The sequence below is a fragment of the Astatotilapia calliptera genome, chromosome 16, assembly GCF_964374335.1.
Source record: "Astatotilapia calliptera chromosome 16, fAstCal68.1, whole genome shotgun sequence".
NCBI lineage: Eukaryota > Metazoa > Chordata > Actinopteri > Cichliformes > Cichlidae > Astatotilapia > Astatotilapia calliptera.
The window spans coordinates 9,493,791-9,513,083 of NC_137437.1; the positions used below are offsets into that span (position 1 = coordinate 9,493,791).

Below are 19,293 nucleotides of genomic sequence, written 5' to 3' on the forward strand. Positions count from 1 at the left end.
CAAAGTATTTCAAAATCTGAAATGCATCCGTTTTGAAATCTGACAAATAAAACTTTATAAAGACAAACTGATTTTTGCTTTGTCTGTTCCACAATAATGACTTGACTAGTTTAGTCCACGGGTTTTGCTCTTTCAATCCAGGGATTAATAATCTGGCTAATTTTAGATTCAAATATTAACAGATGTTCCATTTAAAACAGCGATGACTAAATATAGTTTTAGTGCAGGGGAACTAGCTGACAACCTGGCAACAGCTGCCTAAAGCAAAGTGAAGCTGACATTAGGAATTACCCAACAGAACGCCACGTGAAACGCCACACATCATCACAGCAGTGCTCATTTTAAGCTCTCGTAGTAGAGGATGTTTATTTTTATGTCTATTATGTAATGCAGCAACACGACTGGAGAAAATTGACTTTTTCATGTATAGGTGAACATTTTCTGGTTGTCTATACAAATACCAGCATTTAACCCAACAAGTGACTATTTAGGAAGCATGTAAACCAGGTTTTGTTCAGAGCTACAGTTCACAGGCTTCCCATTAAATGCATTAAATTGTGATCAGAATTACTGTTTGGAGTAGCAGCTGTGAGGCTGTTCTCACTGAAAGCATGTCTGCTCAAATTTGTGTATCAGAGGCAGATTTCTAGAGAACTAAACTCATTAGTCACATGAAAGTAAAGATAATTAATGCAATTAAATAACATTACGTGCGTGTATTTTTAGTTTTTTGTTGTTGTTTTTTTAGCTCGGAGGCACTGGTGACAACAACTGCATCAATTCATTAAAAAAAGAAAAAACAATCTGTCAAACTTGAGAAAAAGCTCCAGTCTGACCTCATCACAGTCGAAGGCAAAAACGAGACATTACAGCTGGGAAATTTGAATCTTAAAGGGGCTGTAACTCAGTCATCAACCATCCCATAGTTACTGCATCACATAACAAACTAGTTATTTGTAATTCATGTGTCACATTTAAAAGTCAACTACAACTCAGTAAAATCACCAAGTTTATTGATCACTAGTAACTGCAGTTAATTTGTTTCTGTGTTGATAACTTGATCATAGCAAGTCTGTGCTGATGCAGCTGATTACAAGTCAACATCCTGCAGTTAAATAGATGGAGCCATTTTAGAGTGATGAGCTAGACTTGTCTATTTTAATCAGATGTCTGTGGTGGCTGCGACCTCCTCGTGTTGGTTTTGAGACATACAGTTTTGTTATTCACACATTAATACCAAAACAAACTATGAGACAAAAAAGTGGTAAATCCTGACAAATGACAAGCTGGAGGTAACATTTAACACTCTTAAATAAAAATAAAGGACCAATGTGATCAATGACTTTTATCTGACTGGTTAGTATTGACGTGGATTTGATTGTTAAGCTTTATTTGTAAACTGTTAAGCTACAGCAGCATGCATGCATGTTTAATATATACCTGAACTCTCAACTTATCTTTCAGTTCCAGGAAATTCTCCGCCTTTACTGTGAGACATTTTACATGAGACTACAAATAGGTGAAACAACAAGCAGGAGGAAGTGAGTTCCATTTGTTGTTTCAGTTTGAGCGGTCTGGGTCACTGTGTTACATTTAAACAGCGTTATACAGATATACACATTATACAAGGCCAAAAAACAACAAGCCTTGAATTTAAATGCGTCCGCAGACAAACATGCTGATCACCAGCACAGTGTCGGTAACACCTACTCTGTACTCTCCATACGAGAAAACTTGTTGACACAGAGGCTGCGATACACATACCAACATGGTATTTAACCAAGTTTTTACCACAGAAATGAAGTGCAGTAATTAAAACTTTTTAAGATGCTGCACATCAGATGGAAAATTATCAACAACAACAACAACGACAAAAGTGAAATTAAAAGCTAACTCTGACATCTGAAACATCATGGCAGGATCTGAGCAACCATTTTTATGCTCCTCAGATTAAATGCTCAATGATGTCGATGAGTAATAATGTAAATATAAAATGAAAAGGACTTTGACAGGATTTTGGATAATAATGGGGTTCATTGAACTCCAGAAATAAAACAGTCAGTAGAATATATAACTACTCTGTCACAAATACAACCAGATCACAGAGAAGGACGTAAAAGTAGTAGGGGGGCAGTTGTAGCTCAACTGGAAGGTTGGTGGTTTGATTCCATGCCAAATATGCTAACCCCAAGTTGCTCTCCTATGCACTGGATGTGTGTGGATGTTAGACAGAAAGTACTATGTACTTATGTTGGTGTGAATGGCTGAATAAGGGATATTGTATAAAGTGCTCAGGTAGAGTAGTAGTAGTAGTAGTAGTAGTAACCACTCTATTTAGCATTATAAAATACAGTTTTTAGGCAATGATTTCACTCTGTTCTAAATTGCTGAAATGTGTGGACAGTATATAAAAAAGGCTGTAATTCAGTGAATGGCACTGAAACACATACTATCACTGCAAACAGGCAGCTTTATCATCTCGTTATGCCCCTCCAAACTCACAGGCTGGTATTGCTCACATCAAGACAATAAGACTAAGCCGGTGATTCAGCAGGGATCCATGTAGGGGCGCCGCAGAGTGAAGACAGAGATATGACTATATAGACTATGATGACTAATACCAAGGCACAATGCTGAAGAGAGAGATAGTAATACAACAGCTGGGAGCTGACTGTGACAAAATATGCATATGGGCCTTGTCCAACTCAGTAAAGTACTTATATTAAAGTGTTCTAATTAAGCTCTGTGAATATCTCGTAAAAGCATTAACCTCACTAACTGCAGAGGGGATTTTAGTGCTTTTACACTAAAGAAAAATGTGAAGCAGGGTATGTGAATGCAAAACAGTTTTTCTTTTCTTTTTTCCCTAAGCTGACACAATAGCTACTTACTGCTTGCAGCACACACAAATACCAAAGACTGACGTGCAATCAAACAACTGACACACTGATGCAAGCGATTACATTGACCTTTTCACACAGGAACGCACATAATCAAATAGCTGCAGACGGTGTTAGAGAGATACTGACGGGAAACGTAAGAGAAGGTATTACATGTCAATCGCACGGCAGTAGCATGAAGAATTCTCATATCACGACATCTAGATTTACCACTGCACAAACTATAGAGGAGCTGCCAGTCCACTGTTTACTGCCATGTATCACACAGCAGGCTGGAGCCAGAGCTTCGTTAGGAACACTCAGCACTACGAGTTGCTTCACTTTGTATACATGACATCTGATTAAAGCGTTTTATATCCCACACCAAGTCTGACTGTGATCCCGGTGGAGGAGCCTTGATGCTGATTTGTCCTCATCTAGCAGCGTGATGACATCTAAAGTACATGATCAGTTTCCCTTACTGTAGTCACAGTATAGTTACAGTTGTGTCATTACTTGTGCTACAAGGTTCCTCAGTTATCTGCACAATAAGTGGGAGAGAGAGAGAAAAAAATCATGCATGCCTTTTCCACGCTGTGCACATGTAACGTAGTCAGCTGATTTCAGTTTGTGTTCAGGGAGGAGGAAAATAGTGAAGCAATGAAAAACTGAGAATGCGACAGTAAGTGCAGACTATGTCCAGGCCAGAAACAACTGCTGATAATACATCAGCCTGTTGCAAGCAACTGCACAGACAGCTAACCCAAAGCTAGCAGTAAACAACCCAGAGTGATGTTAAAAGTATGACCCCCACGGCCAGCAGTAAGAGCCTCTTTACGATAGGGAGTGTGTCAGAGAGTGCAGCCAAAGGGGCATACTGGTCACTGCATGTCGGGACATGTTACAGAATAACTCAACCCTCATGTAACTAATTGAAACAGTAATAGCATTAGCTTTCTCTGCTTAAGCACATTAAGAGTCACTGAATCAGTGTGACACTGGTCCAACCACACCCACTAGCAACTCTATTGTTTCTCATTTCCACACAACGACAGGGAACTGAGAGAGTACAGAAGACTACTTTAGATGCAAAAGGCATCATAAGCAGAATGATACACTGATCTACTTTCGATCACACATTCCTCACTCATTCATCACTCATGACCAGTTCTACATAGTCTGACGTGAGCGAAAAAAGCAGCAGCACAAATGATCCACAGAGTTTCCCTTCATAGCTTGTTATGTCAGCTTTAGCCGCAGTGTTTCGAGAGAAGCCCTGCTGACATTCTTTTCCATTACAGCCTCACGCAGAAGAGCTGTACTGCTGTGGACCTGCTTGGTACCAGAGCCAACAACAGCCAACCAATCTCCTCCCCTCTGTGTCTTCTGCAGTGAAAAACATGTCCATTTGTTACTCAAATTCTTTCAACCCTAAATATGTACTCAAGGACTACGGTTTTTCAAACATTAGTTCTAACTGAACTTTAATTTTTTCGATTTAAAACATATTGGAAACTGTGTCAAGTGACTGGCTAATACAAATCAAACCTTTACTCCTGTTGTTGCTTCATATTTAACAGCTCTACACTGTTGAACTGCCCCAATGATTCGAATGTGGGGGGGGGAATAATAGTGGAAGTGCACTGTGGTAAACTGGTGCAATCCCATCCCCAAAAAACTGGGATGCTTTGGAAAATATAACAACCCAAAATGTACTTGAAAGCAATACAAGGACAACGTATCAAACGTTTAAAACGTGAAAAATGTTTCCTTATTTTCAATTTGATACCAGCATTCACTGGGAGAGGGGTACGACTGCTTGTGCACTACTGATAAAACAAATAGTGGAAAATCTCACAATCGGTTCATCAACGCAAACAAACAAAAAAAAAACTTGAGGATTTCATCATCTCCGGTATATAACATCAATGAAATATTAAGAAAACCCAAACTCTGTAATGAAGGCTGTGAAACACTTGATCGACTGTGGCCTATAGCATTGACCGAAAACAATTCCAACCTTAAAATTAAACCATGTGCTCAAAAACTCACCGTCATTGAACGTCACTTAATGCATCCATGACTGCAAGGTAAAAGTAGACTGGATAAATCAGAGCCAGAAACACATCTTCTGTGGGCCTGAGTTTATTTAAGATAACTAAGCAAAGTGAAAAACTGTCCGTGACGATAACAAATACATTTTTTTTTTAAAGATTCCTTTTAGAAATCATAGCTGTTCTCTGTGGGCTTACACCAGCATCTGCGAATGTACCAGGGGAAGGTGAATTTACTTCTGAATGGTATACGTAGGTTTTGCAGACCTATATGTTCCCACCCAAACACCTTTCAGGCGAGACATTAATTATTTTAGCCAGACAATGCCAAACCACATTCTGCATGAACCCCAACAACATGGCTCTGTCATAGAAGAGATTCTAAAGTGGCCGCCTGCACATTCAGATCCATTTAAATTTTGGTGCATTACGAAATGAAAAACCTGAAAAAGGAGAACTTGTGTCATTAAGCTTCTGAACTCCTTTACTGAGCAAAAATGGACAAACATTTAAGTCAATTCCATTTTATTAATATAGCGCCAAATCACATCAAGCGTCACCTCAAGGCCCTTTACATTGTAAGGTAAAGACCCTACAATAATATATAATAACAGAGAAAACCCCAACAATTATATGACCGCTTATGAGCAAACGTTTGGTGACAGTGGGGAAGAAAACCCCTTTTTTTAACAGGAAGAAATCTCCAGCAGGACCAGGTCAGGAGTGGCCATCTGCCGCAACTGGTTGGAGAGAACAAAGGAAGACAGGATAAAGCGTGTCTCTTAGCTTTCAAAACTCGAGCAAATGGCTCGTCCGGTCTGAAATGGTTACGGAGCTTGTTGATAGGTAGTAGGAAACAAGCAGCTAGCAAAACGCTGTCAAAACAGCATACTTAACCAGAATGCCAATAATGCTGCGGCTGACCCAGATTATGACCCACCACGACTTACAGGTTAATGAACTGTGTGAAGTAGGGCTGGGCGATATATCGAGTTTTTTAAAAATATCGATATATTTTCATACGAGATATAAAATGTGACAATATCGTTTATATCGATATAGTCTATGTTACGTTATGATTATACTTGTGGAGCCGCAGGTTTGCCTCTTTCGTCCACTTTTGTCTCTACGCAACGTTACTCGGCCTCGCCTCTCCTTCACTGAACACAACTCCGCCTCCCCCATAGCTTCACCTGCAGGCAATGACAAGATGAAAGCGGAAAATCTCCATTAGCGAGTTACCGTGCGTGGGGCTGGACGGCGTCAACGTGTTAGCGAGCTAACCGCGCTAACGACATGCAGCCCGGAGGGGCTGCACGGCCTAAAATCCTTTCATTTTCTCAAAAATCGACAGTGCGCCTTATGTATGAATTCTGGTTGTGCTTACTGACCGCGAACCGATTTTATGTGGTACACAGCGCTCAGCAATCTGTCAAAAAAATTTTTAATATGACTTTGCTAAGCTACGGAGCTGCACCGCTTGATGGATTGTCGGAGGATTACAGCTACCGGGGAGGAGCCTCGCGGAGTGATACGTACTGTGTGTGTATAAGGACCACAAATGGCACCTGTGGTGCAGCTGTGAAATCTGTCTCTTTGTTATTATGCTCAGCGTCTATTAGTTTACATTTTCACTGCACAATTGTGAGCTTTTTGTTATGCACAAAAACAACATTGTTTTCTTTTATTTATGGACCATGATTATTTAATAAATGCTGATAATTTATTTTTGAGTAATTTCTTCATGTACATCTACGCTGTATGTAAAGAAAATGCCCGTGTGACATCTGGGACACAGTGTGACTAAGAACTCTCTTTTTGTTCTTAACTTATGGCTTTAAAAAAAAAAATCGAGATATATATCTTATATCGCCATCCAGCTAAAAAATATCGAGATATGAATTTTGGGTCATATCGCCCAGCCCTAGTGTGAAGTACAAAAAAGAATGCGAAACTTTGCTTGTCACTGTGAAAATGAAAGTGTATTGAGAAGTTGACATGGGTGACAAACAGTCAAATCCAGGACGAAACTAATGTCATTCACCACCAGTCGAAAGTGTTTTCACTCAGAAGTATAAAAACTACGTGGTGAGTAGTAAATACGGTCACCAAAAGGTTGAATATATGTGAACGTACAAAAAGAGCCAGTAAAACAACAAATGTGACCTTAAGCAAAAATTGGGTGAAGACCCACCATGTAGTTACTGTGTATGTGTTTCACGTACACAACCTGACCAACACTGTAGGAGGATTAAGGTTGGGCGATATTTAAAATTTTTCCAACCGGCATTTGTCAGTCCAGTAAATGACGACAGGTGATATAAACTGATTTGCACATTTAGAATTTATACGTTTTGTTTGGAGGGAATATTTTACCTTCTTTTCTTGTTTGTTTCAGTATTAATATAGCTACTTTTTGGATTATTCATTTATTTATTTGAGATGCGCACAAAAGACTTAACTTTACGTCAGAGATTTTTTTTTATTTTATGTTTGCTGGAAGAGACATTTTGATTTTTACCTTTTTGTTTAATTTTGTATTTGTTGTTTGGTCGAGTGTGTGAGACAGATAAACACTGAAACGGCCTGTGAAAAAGAAGCCAGTTACTCTTTGTTTCCCTCGCCACCATTGTGGGTTTTTTAAATTTAAATAAAATGTTTTAAAGCAGCGCTATTATTTTTTCCGTTGACTGCTTCTCTTAGCTTCAACCAACATTATTAGCAAACTTACTTATGGGCAAAAAAAATAAATCGGTCACACGTTTAACAGTTGATGTTGCACCATTCCCATTTATAGAAAATGTTTGCTTTTGCCTCCGCGCTGCAAGGATTCAATAAACTTGGGGAGGTCAAGAATTTTGTCAACTGTACAACCACCCAACCTACCCAATTGTTTTGCGTGGCCAACAATCCAAAAAGTATTTAGCGGGGCAATCGTGGCTCAAGAGTTGGCAGTTCGTCTTGTAATCGGAAGGTTGCCGGTTCGGTCGTTGTGTCCTTGGGCAAGAAACTTCACCCGTTCACTTCACTTGTTGTTTACTGGTGGTGTTCAGAGGGCCCAGTGGCGCCAGTGTCTGGCAACCTCGCCTCTGTCAGTGCGCCCCAGGCAGCTGTGGCTACAATGTAGCTGCCATCACCAGTATGTGAATGGGTGGATGACTGAATGTAGTGTAAAGTGCTTTGGGGTCCTTAGGGACTAAGTAAAGCACTATACAAATACAGGCCATTTAAGCTGGATTGGAAATTTAAGACAAGCCAATCCAGAGCCACAACAATTCTAATTTAGCAAACAGCAAAACTGGACAAAACTAGATAAAAGTCTAATCACTTAGTATGCATCACCAAAATGCAGGAAAATGTAATAACATAAACTGCATTTAAACACACGTGACAACAGAAACAACTGAACTTTCAAATGTGGGCTGCTGCACTTCGTAGTTGGACACCTAAGCAGATGAAAAATACCTTGACATCTCGGTGGATGACATTGTTGTCGTGGCAGTAGCGTAGCGCCTCGAGGATCTGTCTCATGTAGTGACTAAGCGGGGGGGGGGAGGAGAAAGTGCAAGGTCATTGTTACATCAGAGTTATGTGTTTGTGTAAATCATGGTTGCAAATATTGATTCAAATAATTTTAAAAAAGCATCAGGAAGCCTTTCAGGGAAGTAAATCAAAGCCATAAAATCTCACCTGGCCACGGCTTCACTGTAGACAAAGCCAGCGTCTGCCCTCTTCACGATCTCAAAACACAGGTCCGCTCCATCCATACTAACACACACAGAAATTAGAAAGAGACTCACGGTGAGAGAGGGTCAGACTAGCATGAAGGTCAGGCCACAAATACAAGTAAGAAGGAAAGGCTATTCTTATTAAAACTTCAAGTGCTGCGCTTCTTTGTGATTGGCTGTGAAGGTGAAATGGGAGAAACAGGTCAGTAGCAGTAATTGTGTTTAGCGTCTGCGAGTTGAGGTAGGCACAGCTGGACCAGCTCGCCTACATGTAGCACAAAAAAAGCTGCTATGATGCTTGTAATATTTCTGTAAGCCTCTGCTATGCTTCAGCATTCTCTTCTGAAACTATTAAGAGTTAGGAAGTAGAAAAGTGTATTTCATAGCACCATTATTGGGGGAGGAGATAGCTCAGTAGGAAGATCAGGGGTTCAAATCCTGAGGTACCCCTGAGCAAGGTACCGTCCCTATACTCTGCTTCACTGAGTGAATGGGTTAAATGCAGAGAGTAATTTCCTACAGGGGATTAATAAAATATACAAAAACATTTTACCTAAACCTTATTTGAAACCCTGAGGGAATATTTAAATACAGTAAAAGACCCATAAAATATTACTATAAACAGATAAATACGGAGATAAATGAAGCCGATCTTATCTCATGAAAAAAGGTTAGCTCAGCAGGTACCCCACCAAGAACATCAAAGCAAGTACAGACAGTATATAAAAGATAATATGTAGTCAGCTATACAATCGGACCTGTGATCTCGGTGAAGACTTTCCTGATTTGTTTATGGTCTCATTCACCAGTTTTAAATCGTATCTATCACTCGATGTCCTATTTAAACTAAAACGAAAGTGAAGCAGGTCGTGATTTGTCGCCTGGCTACTTTTTGACTGACAGGTTGCAAACGTATGAGCATGCTGTGAGTTTCTCAGTCAGACACATCGTACACTTAGTACATCTGATTCATATAAACTTTAAACTTGACGGTTTAAAATGACCGTTGAATGATGCTGTGGTGGCTATGTCCATCTTTTGAATACAGTCTACGTTTTTGCTGTATTTTCACCTACTTTTTCCTGTGTAGAACGTCTTCTGTTTGTAGTACTCGACTTTTCTGAATGTTTGTAAGTGTTTATCCAAATATTAGAATTCTACTTGATGTCAGGGATTTTTGTAACATTGAACAAGACATACTTCTTTAATAAATGAATAAATAAAAATTAAATAATATAATATAAAGAGGCTCCACTGCAAATATTCACAAACCGCTTTGTAATAAATAACTCAATTGTATTTTCAGGAGCCTCTGGATTGAATCTCCTGTCCCAATAAGGGATTTCAGCTCCACCTAAGCCATGTTGAGCTGCCCTATCAGTTAAACCCATAGCCATATAGACTAAGAATTCAAGGCGTGTCATGGATTCCATGTTAGTGAGTGCTACGCTCCACAAGTGACTTAAATTTCATCTTCAAATGGTAAGCACGAGGCTCTGAGGAGACTTTGTGCCTGCCAGTTTTCTTTTCTTTGTCTTCTCCATGGAGAGACTGCACTAGAAAGTATAAGAGGAATGACGAGCAGTCTGTCCATGTCTGCATCAGCAGACAGTCTCTGGTGACTGTACCTAATGAGCAAATTCTACGCAATCAGTGTTGGGCCTCAGGTAGTTTGGATCAGTGACTGGATGATGACGTTGATAAGCTTCAAGCAACAATAAGAAAATAAGAAAACTTATGATTGTCAAATACTTAGGAAAAACAACAACTTGCTAGACGTATAATTGAAGGATATAGAGCATTACTGGTGGCGTGGTGTAGCAGAAATACTTCTAAATGTAAAAACTACCAGAGAGATGGTGATCAGCTGTCCCACAACAGCCTGCGTCTATCCTGGGACAGCACATCAACACACTGTACTGGAAGACTAACACAGAGACTGTACAGAAGAAGGCGACGAGCCATCTCGATTTCCTAAAGAAGTCAAGATTCTTGAAAATGTTAGAGATTTTCCATCAAACTGCTGCGTACACTTTGCTGTAGTCTGCTGAGTCTGCATCAGAGCAGAGATGTAGAGGAGGACACTGAACAAACTGATATCCATCACGGATAGTCCTGACAGCCTTCTACACCACTCAGTGGACAGTCAGCACGTTCTCTAACAAACTGATTCAAGGCTTCTGAATATCTTTCATATCTCATTGAACAACTCTAACAAATATCAAACAAGAACTTCCACCAATGCAGCTCACACTCTGAACAGTATTTACTTTTAGAAAAACGTTTGTGAGTAGGTAATGAATAATAGGTAAAGATTTGTAAATGACTGGATGCCAATAACTAATAACTTATTATTATTATTTAATATTACACTAAATTATGTTTCTAACTAACTAGGCAAAAACACTATGTTTAAAGACAAACTTTATACAGTATATTCTATAAGTCAACACCACACTTGCAAGAATCATAGTTTTTATAATATTTTTTTGACCATTTTTAACCAATAAATCATGAAGCTGACCTTGAAGATCTCAGTGGATGTAATGCACACACAAATAGATTGTTAACATGAGCCCACTCTACACACCTACAAAGTTTGATCAGAATTCATTCAAACATTTTTAAGCTCTCATGTTTACAGACATAATAACAAATACTACCAAAAACATTCAGTCATGTCGAGCAGCCTAACAGTGAATACATCCTTGGAGGAGGTAATGACTCTTACACGGGTGTGTGTAGTGAATTTTTATTCTGTTTCTGCTTAGTTAACTGTGAAATACATTAATATTTTTACTCTGATTTTACTGCCTTGTATTTATTTAGAGTTTAGATTAGATTTAGTTCCTGGTTTGGCCACACTGCATTCTAATTTATTGAGCTACATACTGGTCAGCATATTTAAGCTATTTGTTATACTTTTTTTTTTAATCTGCTATAACCAAATTTGTGAACGGGGAAATTATTTCCAATAATTGAAACGATTTCCCAAAATCTGGTATAAATAAATTGCATCTTAGATTTTCCCATTGAACAAGAGGTTAGATCACGTGCTCTGACATCACAAGACTAGACTTGTTCTGCAGCTTATGCATAGAGAAAACAGGCAAAACTCCATATTGGTGCACATTCATTCTCTTGAATGAATTTGGATGGGAATGAGTGAAATGAAGGATTTTTGCTGACTGTCACATGAAATCGGTTACTTTTATAGTTTACACGCTAAAGCGAGGTTCAGTTTTGTAAATCATAAGCAATCATGTTCTTTTCACAGTGATGATAGCATTTGCATGGAGCTCCCCACTATGATCCAAGTGTTCAGGAGGAGGAGCTGTTGCTGTAATGGTGATGCATTCATGAAAGCCCTCTGGAGGGATTCACAATAACAGCACGGCTCTAAAAACGACCGCTCCTCAACCGAGCTGAAACAAGGCTCCGGCCACAGCGTCTCAATGCACAGGAAAGCGGTGCGCTCGCGATCATTAAGCTGCTGGGAGCAGACTTTAAGGCAATTAGGCCTTTGCGCACAGGCTCAGTCTTCCTTAGGTGGCTGTTTTAAAAAAAAAACACACACATATACAGATGATGGAATGACAATCATCAAATGCACACAACTCGCACACAATTGCAGCCAGGCCATTTAGCCACAGCTGATCCCGTCTCTCATAATTGCTCTGTTCCCAATTACTGGAAGCCTATTCTTTATTGTCACTTAGTCTCTGTGCCAATTAAACAGGACTCTGATGTAGGACTTGGCTACAGCACATCCATATTTTTCTGCATTCCTATTACGCACCACGTTCACATTTTAGCCTCTGTGATTAGTGAGGAGTGAGACCTGAGAAAAAGAGCGGCACGAGGCCCTCCACATTTATCCACTGCATTTACTCCCATATCCATTCCCCTCTCCAAGGCCCGTAGCGCTCCGATATCTGCCTGTGGTCTCATGAGCGTGTCAGTGTGTGTATGTGTGTGTGTGTGTGTGCAAATGAGCTCCAAAAACCATGAAAATCTCTTTAAATGGCGCTCGTCTGCATATCCTTGAAAGTTTTCTCCCGGTGCACCAAGCCATGTGATAGAACTACGCACGAAACCCGAGCGTTCGCCTGCTCAGCGATAACAGAATTAAATGATAAAGGAATTAGTTCTGGAAGAGGAGAAAGATGAAGATACGGAGCAGGCTGGGAGGAGCTCCAGGGGATGATGCAGCTCTTGGAAAAGCTGGAAGTAGCAGCAAGTGTGAAATCTTAATCTCATCTTTTTTTTCTCCCCCCTCCCCTCATATATATATAGACTGCACTCATCCTCTGCACACTGCCCCCCCACAAAAAACCCCTCATCTAACAAGCTTTTTCATATCAGCTTTGATTACATAAAACCACTGCAGGGTTCACTTTCTCTCCACGCCCTCCTCACACTGTCATCCTTCTGCTCTGTGTCCTCTTTCCTCTGTACCATCCCCACTACGCATTCTCTTACAGATGTGCCCCACTGTGACACCCGTCCCCCATTACCTATCTTCAGCCTACATATGTGTTGGTGTGAGGAATTTTGTGTGTGTTTGCTGAATCACAGCCTGGGACTTACAACTCAAACACCATGTAGAGCATCCCATCTGAGCTGTAGGTCTCCAGCAGCTCCACAATGTGGGGGTGCTTCAGCATGTGGCAGATACTGGCCTCCCTCTTCAGATCTGAAAACACAGAGAACAGACAGAGAGAGAGAGTTTGGAGATGAGCAGAAGTGGTGCAGTGTTGTATACAGAGTGTAACATTAGGCCAATACTTTTTGCAGCTGAAGACAACTGTGCATTTAGGACAGGGGTGTTCTTTTTATTTCACTAAAGGCCACACTGGGTTCAACTTGAGGGGGGAAATTAGACCCCCCGCATCAAGAGCAAGACACACAGTATTCAGCTTATTGATACCCTGTGATTCCTTTGAAAATTACACCACCTCGCGTGCAATTCCATCCAACCAATCAGCTGCGTACCCTCAAGTAAAATCAAAGCATTTTGTAAATCAAGTCTCATATTGCCCTTTCACAGGCCTGAAAGTGACAACTCAGTAGGTGTTGGTTTTCATTAAAAAGTAAAAATGAAAAACTCTTTGATCACATATTTCACATGTAATATACAGCCTAACCTTCTGCCCTCAACAGGCTGCACAGAAACTTTCTGAAGCCTGTGTTTCCTGCTCACGACTCCAGATCTCTGCTGGTGTGCTGATTCTAACATCAAAAGCATGCAGCAAATGATGATCTTTAAAAACAGAGACCGTTGCGTATGGACACATGGATCTCTCTGTCAATGTGACTGATAGGAAACTTTTCTTTAAACACTTTACATATCTAAATATGTAAAGACAAAACAAAAGACCAACAATGATTGACTTTGCACATCCTACTGATGCGCAATGTACATTTCCCAATTAACACCAGTTATCCTCACAATTACGTGTTTCAGGCGTGGGTGTTAGCTCCCGTGACAAGCCCGTTTCTGAATGTGCACAGCCTGCATTCTTGATGAAGTCAATTTTGTTGTGGGTGCCTGAGCTTGACTGAGGGCTCCATTATAACTGCCATGTGGGGCCTGGCGAACGCCACCATGTGACAAAGTTGACTGTAAACCAATTTATAACTGACGTCACATCCACCGTCACTGCCACCTCTCCTTTGATGACACATCAACACAGAAGACAGAATTCTCTGAAGCAGTCTTGGTGGTTACAAATGAAAAAAATTAATACATTTTTTTAAAACTTTAAAATAAAATAAAAAATGGTTTGAAGGTGTTGTCTGAGTGGCGACACCTAGCCTGGATAAATGGGATGGCGTGTGTTAGATGTAAAAACTGTGTCAAATCAAACATGCAGATCCATCTTCTGTGTCGACTCATGGAAAATAAAGGAGTAGCTGTACTACCTAAGAAGTACCATTTAAGTAGAAGAGATTTTGCCCTCTGGCCACGCTAATTTAAGAAGAACCTAGTCTTAAAAAACGGGATATATTTTATTATTTTCTGTCACTTTTATAATACTAGAGTGGTGACTGTTCTCATTAAACATTTCCAAGTTTTAGGTGGCATCAGTGTAGTTACAACTGATGTGAGCAGCAGGTGGCTGCCCCTCCTCTATCGGTTCTGCACATCAAAAGAGAGGTTTTCCTTTCCACTGTCACCAAGTACTTGCTCAGAGAAGTTGGAGTTGGATCCATGTTCCAGTTCAAAAAACTCCTTAGAAACTTCAAAAGGAAATACTCCGTTTGGTATAGGATTGTTGTCGGGACAGAACGCACAGGAGACGCCAGTCACCGTTAGCTCGCTCGGACATTTAGCTGCTCTGTTGTCATGTGGCTTAAAAGATTGATGATATGATCTCACTGAAGTGCACATGTGCATTCTCACATATGGCTCTATCTTGAACGCTGATAAAAGTGACAGCTGCAGCATATGTGTGAAGGTGCTATGGTGTCACCAGTTGATTGTTTTCTTCTGCCTGCTTTGGCTTCACCATGAAAAGTGAACACCATCTCATCTGGTTACTCCAGCACCTTGCTGGCATGCAGAGCAATGCCACTAGCAGCATTTTGAGAGAAATGTATAGGATGTGTTTTCCCCTTTGTTCTACGTTTCTTATCAGGGATGAGATGCCTTTTATGAACCACATATCTCTGTGACACGTATGGCTGTTTGTCTTACATTAATCTAGTAACTGAACCTTTCCCGTCTCTCTGCCTCAGCATTCGACGTGAGCTTGTCTACATCATGGTTTCAGAATCCCAGAGGAAGTTATGTAGCTTAACTTGTGTAAAATGCATAGAAAATGCATTGCTGCATTTGGCCTGAACTCCAGAAATTGGCAAATTGGTAAGTCTCTGCTCTCCTTTGGTTCAAGTGCAGTGCAGTTTGTATCTATCCCATTATTTTACATCCTCTTACTGCTGCTTGGCAATGAGCATCTACCACTTTAATTGGTTCCTAATGAAGAGGAGGGTTAATGGAGAGGGTTACTGAAGCTGAAAAGAACAATGCGGGCTGGCTGTTTAGAGGAACCGCTGGGGAGAGATGACAGACAAAAGAAAATGCACACACAAAAAGAAGCCAACCAAAAAACAAGAAAACCCCCACAAACCCCCACAACCATACAAATCCCTCCTCCTCATGAGATTAAGAACAGCTAAAAAAAAAAAAAAGACAACTGGATATTTGATGGAAGCTTTGACAAGAATGATGCGCACAGGGAGGAGAAAAAACAGCTCAGACAATCAATATTCTGTCACTGTGTCTGTTGCAAATGAAAATGGTTCTGTCATGTAGATGGGATGGAGCAAGGATGGAAGGTAGACATGAATCTGCAGCATATCGGCGGACAAAAGGGGACTTGCATGAAAATTAAACGACACAGTGGCTACTGAAAAGCATCTCACACACTCCTTCTCCTTGCTTCATTTCCCTTCATCATCATTAGCCTGAAGATATTTTTTGGACCCCCCACCCCCCTCCCCAGTGCCATTCAAATCAGGCGCAGCTCCAAATCTGTGAGGCAAATATGAACAACCTTAGGCTTTTTCGCTAATGACCCCTTTTTCCTTCTGCCTAATCATGAATCTAAATGAGGCAATTAGTGAATAACAGCCTTAAAACACTGTGTCGTTGTATCCATCCTAAAAACTCTCATCAGCTAAGCTACCAAAATTGCATGGACATGAATTGCTCAGGTTCTGATGGCAAATTGAAAATAAATATCAACATCACTGTATAGTTGCCGTTAGTGAAAAAGCCCCACAAAGCCACTCACGCAGACACAGTGAGAGGCAAGAGAGGGAACATTTGCATTCATCAGGTGGGCAGTGTCGCTGGCTGCGTAATCATCTGCTAATAAGTTCGCTGTATCAGCTTAAAAGGTGACGTGACACGTCAGTGTTTTGTTCACCGCTTGTTTCTGCCATTGCAGGTTATGAAATTGGATTTGACACACAATGGGGATTTGCCTTGAGTATGAACATCTGAACATCTCTTTCTATCTCGCTCTCTCGTCCCTCCATTCAGTTTCCCGCTCCTTTGATCTATTCAGTCATGCTTGGCAGCTGCTCTGAGAGCTTCTGAAGGTTGAAGCCAACCAGAGAAATATGCATGATGTACGTAACCCTTCTGCATGAGCACAGTCTCAATCAAGAGCACTTAACTGTATTAACTGTTAAGATCCATCTCTAACTGAAGCACAGCTAAGCTGAGCCTATATATAAACACTCGAGTATGTGGTATACGAGAGCTAAATATTCCCCCCAGTGAGATATTTCCCCAGCTGTGGCTGCTGGAGGTGATTTATGGACAGGAAGACTATATGGTGAAAAAGGCGAGGCTGAGTAGATGCTTCTGGTAAGATGTCATGAGCTAGCTCACAATCACCACACACCCACACACCCCAGCTATGACAAAAAGTTAGCGTATTGTTCCGTCATGTATCCAGTGACATTTAATTAAGCTCGGAGCTGAAGCCACAAGCCACTTGTGCTGCCGTGAGCCTGAGCACCAACATTAAGCCAACCCTTGGAGGACAGGCGCGACGCGTCAGCTAGCTCTAACATGATGCTAATGCCGCTAAAGCTGGGATAAGTGTTACCTTAAGGGCAATGCGGTCCGCCACTTTTAATGTCATCTGATGAACTGGGCTGCTCATGCCCGGCACTGTAACTCCTGCTGGAGATTGCAGAAGTTGCCTAATCAAATGAACAGCTGTTGTCACACCAGTTTTATCCAGCTCAAAGAAAAAAAAGTTAAAGGAAGAAACTTCTAATTCGTTAAGTTTGGCGTGCATGCGTGCATATGCAAGGTGGAACAATGCCATCGATCCTAAACGATCCAAAGTGTAAACGTGAGGCAGGACAGAGTAAAAGACTTAATGACTTAAAATGTAAAAATAAAAACAAAAACCAAAAAACAGAGTGGAAAGATAAGACTACAGATAAGGTGTAGAAAATTGTAAAGGCAACAGGGTGGGCCTATGGAAACATACTGAAATTAAAATCAATGGCATATGAAACTCCTGAACCCATCTTAATTACTCTCCCAAGCTTCTTCCAGTGCCTCAGATAAATAGATACACTATTTCCCCAAACATGAACTCAGTGAAGTGGTAGGAAAATCAGGTGGGGGCATTGTCCGAAGTTCTCCTTTCATGTAGCACACACTTAGCAGGCCACAAGAGCTAAAATGGTTCATGTGGACAGCTGTAAATAAAGTACTGTGTGGAAATGAAAAAGCAGTGGAGGGCATTCTATGCTGAGGTTGACTCTTATACCATAAACAGCAAACCCAGCTTAAAGCTACTCCACAACCTCCCAAACAATGCATCAGCTCCACTTCATTTCACACCATATTCTGGTGTGAAATGCTATTCTATCTATAGCAGCGGGTGTCACTTGCTGCAGTAGATGAACGTAGCTCACTCAGAAACCTCTGCATCAGCAGTAAATTTCCTTCCCCCCCCCCGTAATCCAGGGGAACCTCTGAGCTCCTGCACTGATCTCACTGATACAATCATACGTGCACTGAGGTTTTCAACCTGTCCGTGCTGGCCTTGCTGCACGGACAGGTTACAAAAACATAGGTGCACAAACAGCTGGGAAGGGGGGGGGGGGGGGGGGGTGTCTTGGGGATAGAAGCTCCTCTTGAGTCTCTCTGTCCTTGCCCGGATGATGCGGAACCTTCTACCGGATTGCAGAAGTTGGAACAGTTTGTTGCCAGGTTGGGACGGGTCCTTCAGTATCTGCGCTCCTGGTGTAGGTGTCCTGAAGCGGGGGGAGAGCAATTCTGCAGCAGCGTTCAGCTGTACAGATCACTCTCTGAAGAACTTTTTGGTCCTTCACACAGCTGTTCTCAAACCAGGATGTGATGTTCTGTGTGAGGATGCTCTTAACAGCGCCTGCATAGAAAATCCTGAGGATCTCTGGAGAGACCCTGCACTTCCTCAGTTGTCGTAGGTGGTCGGTAGGCGAACTGGAGCAGATCTGTGGTGTCTGGGATGGAGGAGGAGATGATGTTCTCTTTAGCAGCCTCTCGAACACCTTCATTAAATGGCCTGTATTTATATAGCGCTTTACTAGTCCCTAAGGACCCCAAAGCGCTTTACATATCCAGTCATCCACCCATTCACACACACATTCACACACTGGTGATGGCAAGCTACATTGTAGCCACAGCCACCCTGGGGCGCACTGACAGAGGCGAGGCTGCCTGACACTGGCGCCACCGGGCCCTCTGACCACCACCAGTAGGCAACGGGTGAAGTGTCTTGCCCAAGGACACAACGACCGAGACTGTCCAAGCCGGGGCTCGAACCGGCAACCTTCCGATTACAAGGCGACCTCCCAACTCTTGAGCCACGATCGCCCTACTACCGAGGTCAGTGCAACTGGCCGGTAATCGTTCAGGGATGAGGGTTTGCTGTTCTTGGGCACAGGGATGACGGTGGATCTTTTGAAGCATGTGGGGACCACAGACTGCGGACTTCGCCAGGGACTCGTTGAAGATGGAAGTGAACACACTTGCTAGCTGGTCAGCACAGCAGCGCAGCAGACGGCTGGTGATGCCGTCTGGCCCCGCCACTTTCTTTGTGCTCACTCTCCTCA

The 19,293-nt window shown here is 41.6% G+C and overlaps 1 protein-coding gene across 18 annotated transcripts in view; it reads right to left on the reverse strand.

Annotated features, from left to right (window-relative positions):
- The window catches only part of caska (calcium/calmodulin-dependent serine protein kinase a), a 166,250-nt gene that overhangs the window by 77,774 nt on the left and 69,183 nt on the right, over positions 1-19,293 (reverse strand). For all 18 annotated transcript variants that reach the window (XM_026144194.2, XM_026144191.2, XM_080290968.1 and 15 more), the window contains exons 3-5: positions 13,252-13,357; positions 8,624-8,701; positions 8,399-8,471 (exon numbers count right to left, since the gene is read on the reverse strand). In XM_026144194.2, coding sequence (XP_025999979.2) covers positions 8,399-8,471; positions 8,624-8,701; positions 13,252-13,357 — 257 coding nt within the window. The remainder of the gene's footprint in view (positions 1-8,398; positions 8,472-8,623; positions 8,702-13,251; positions 13,358-19,293) is intronic.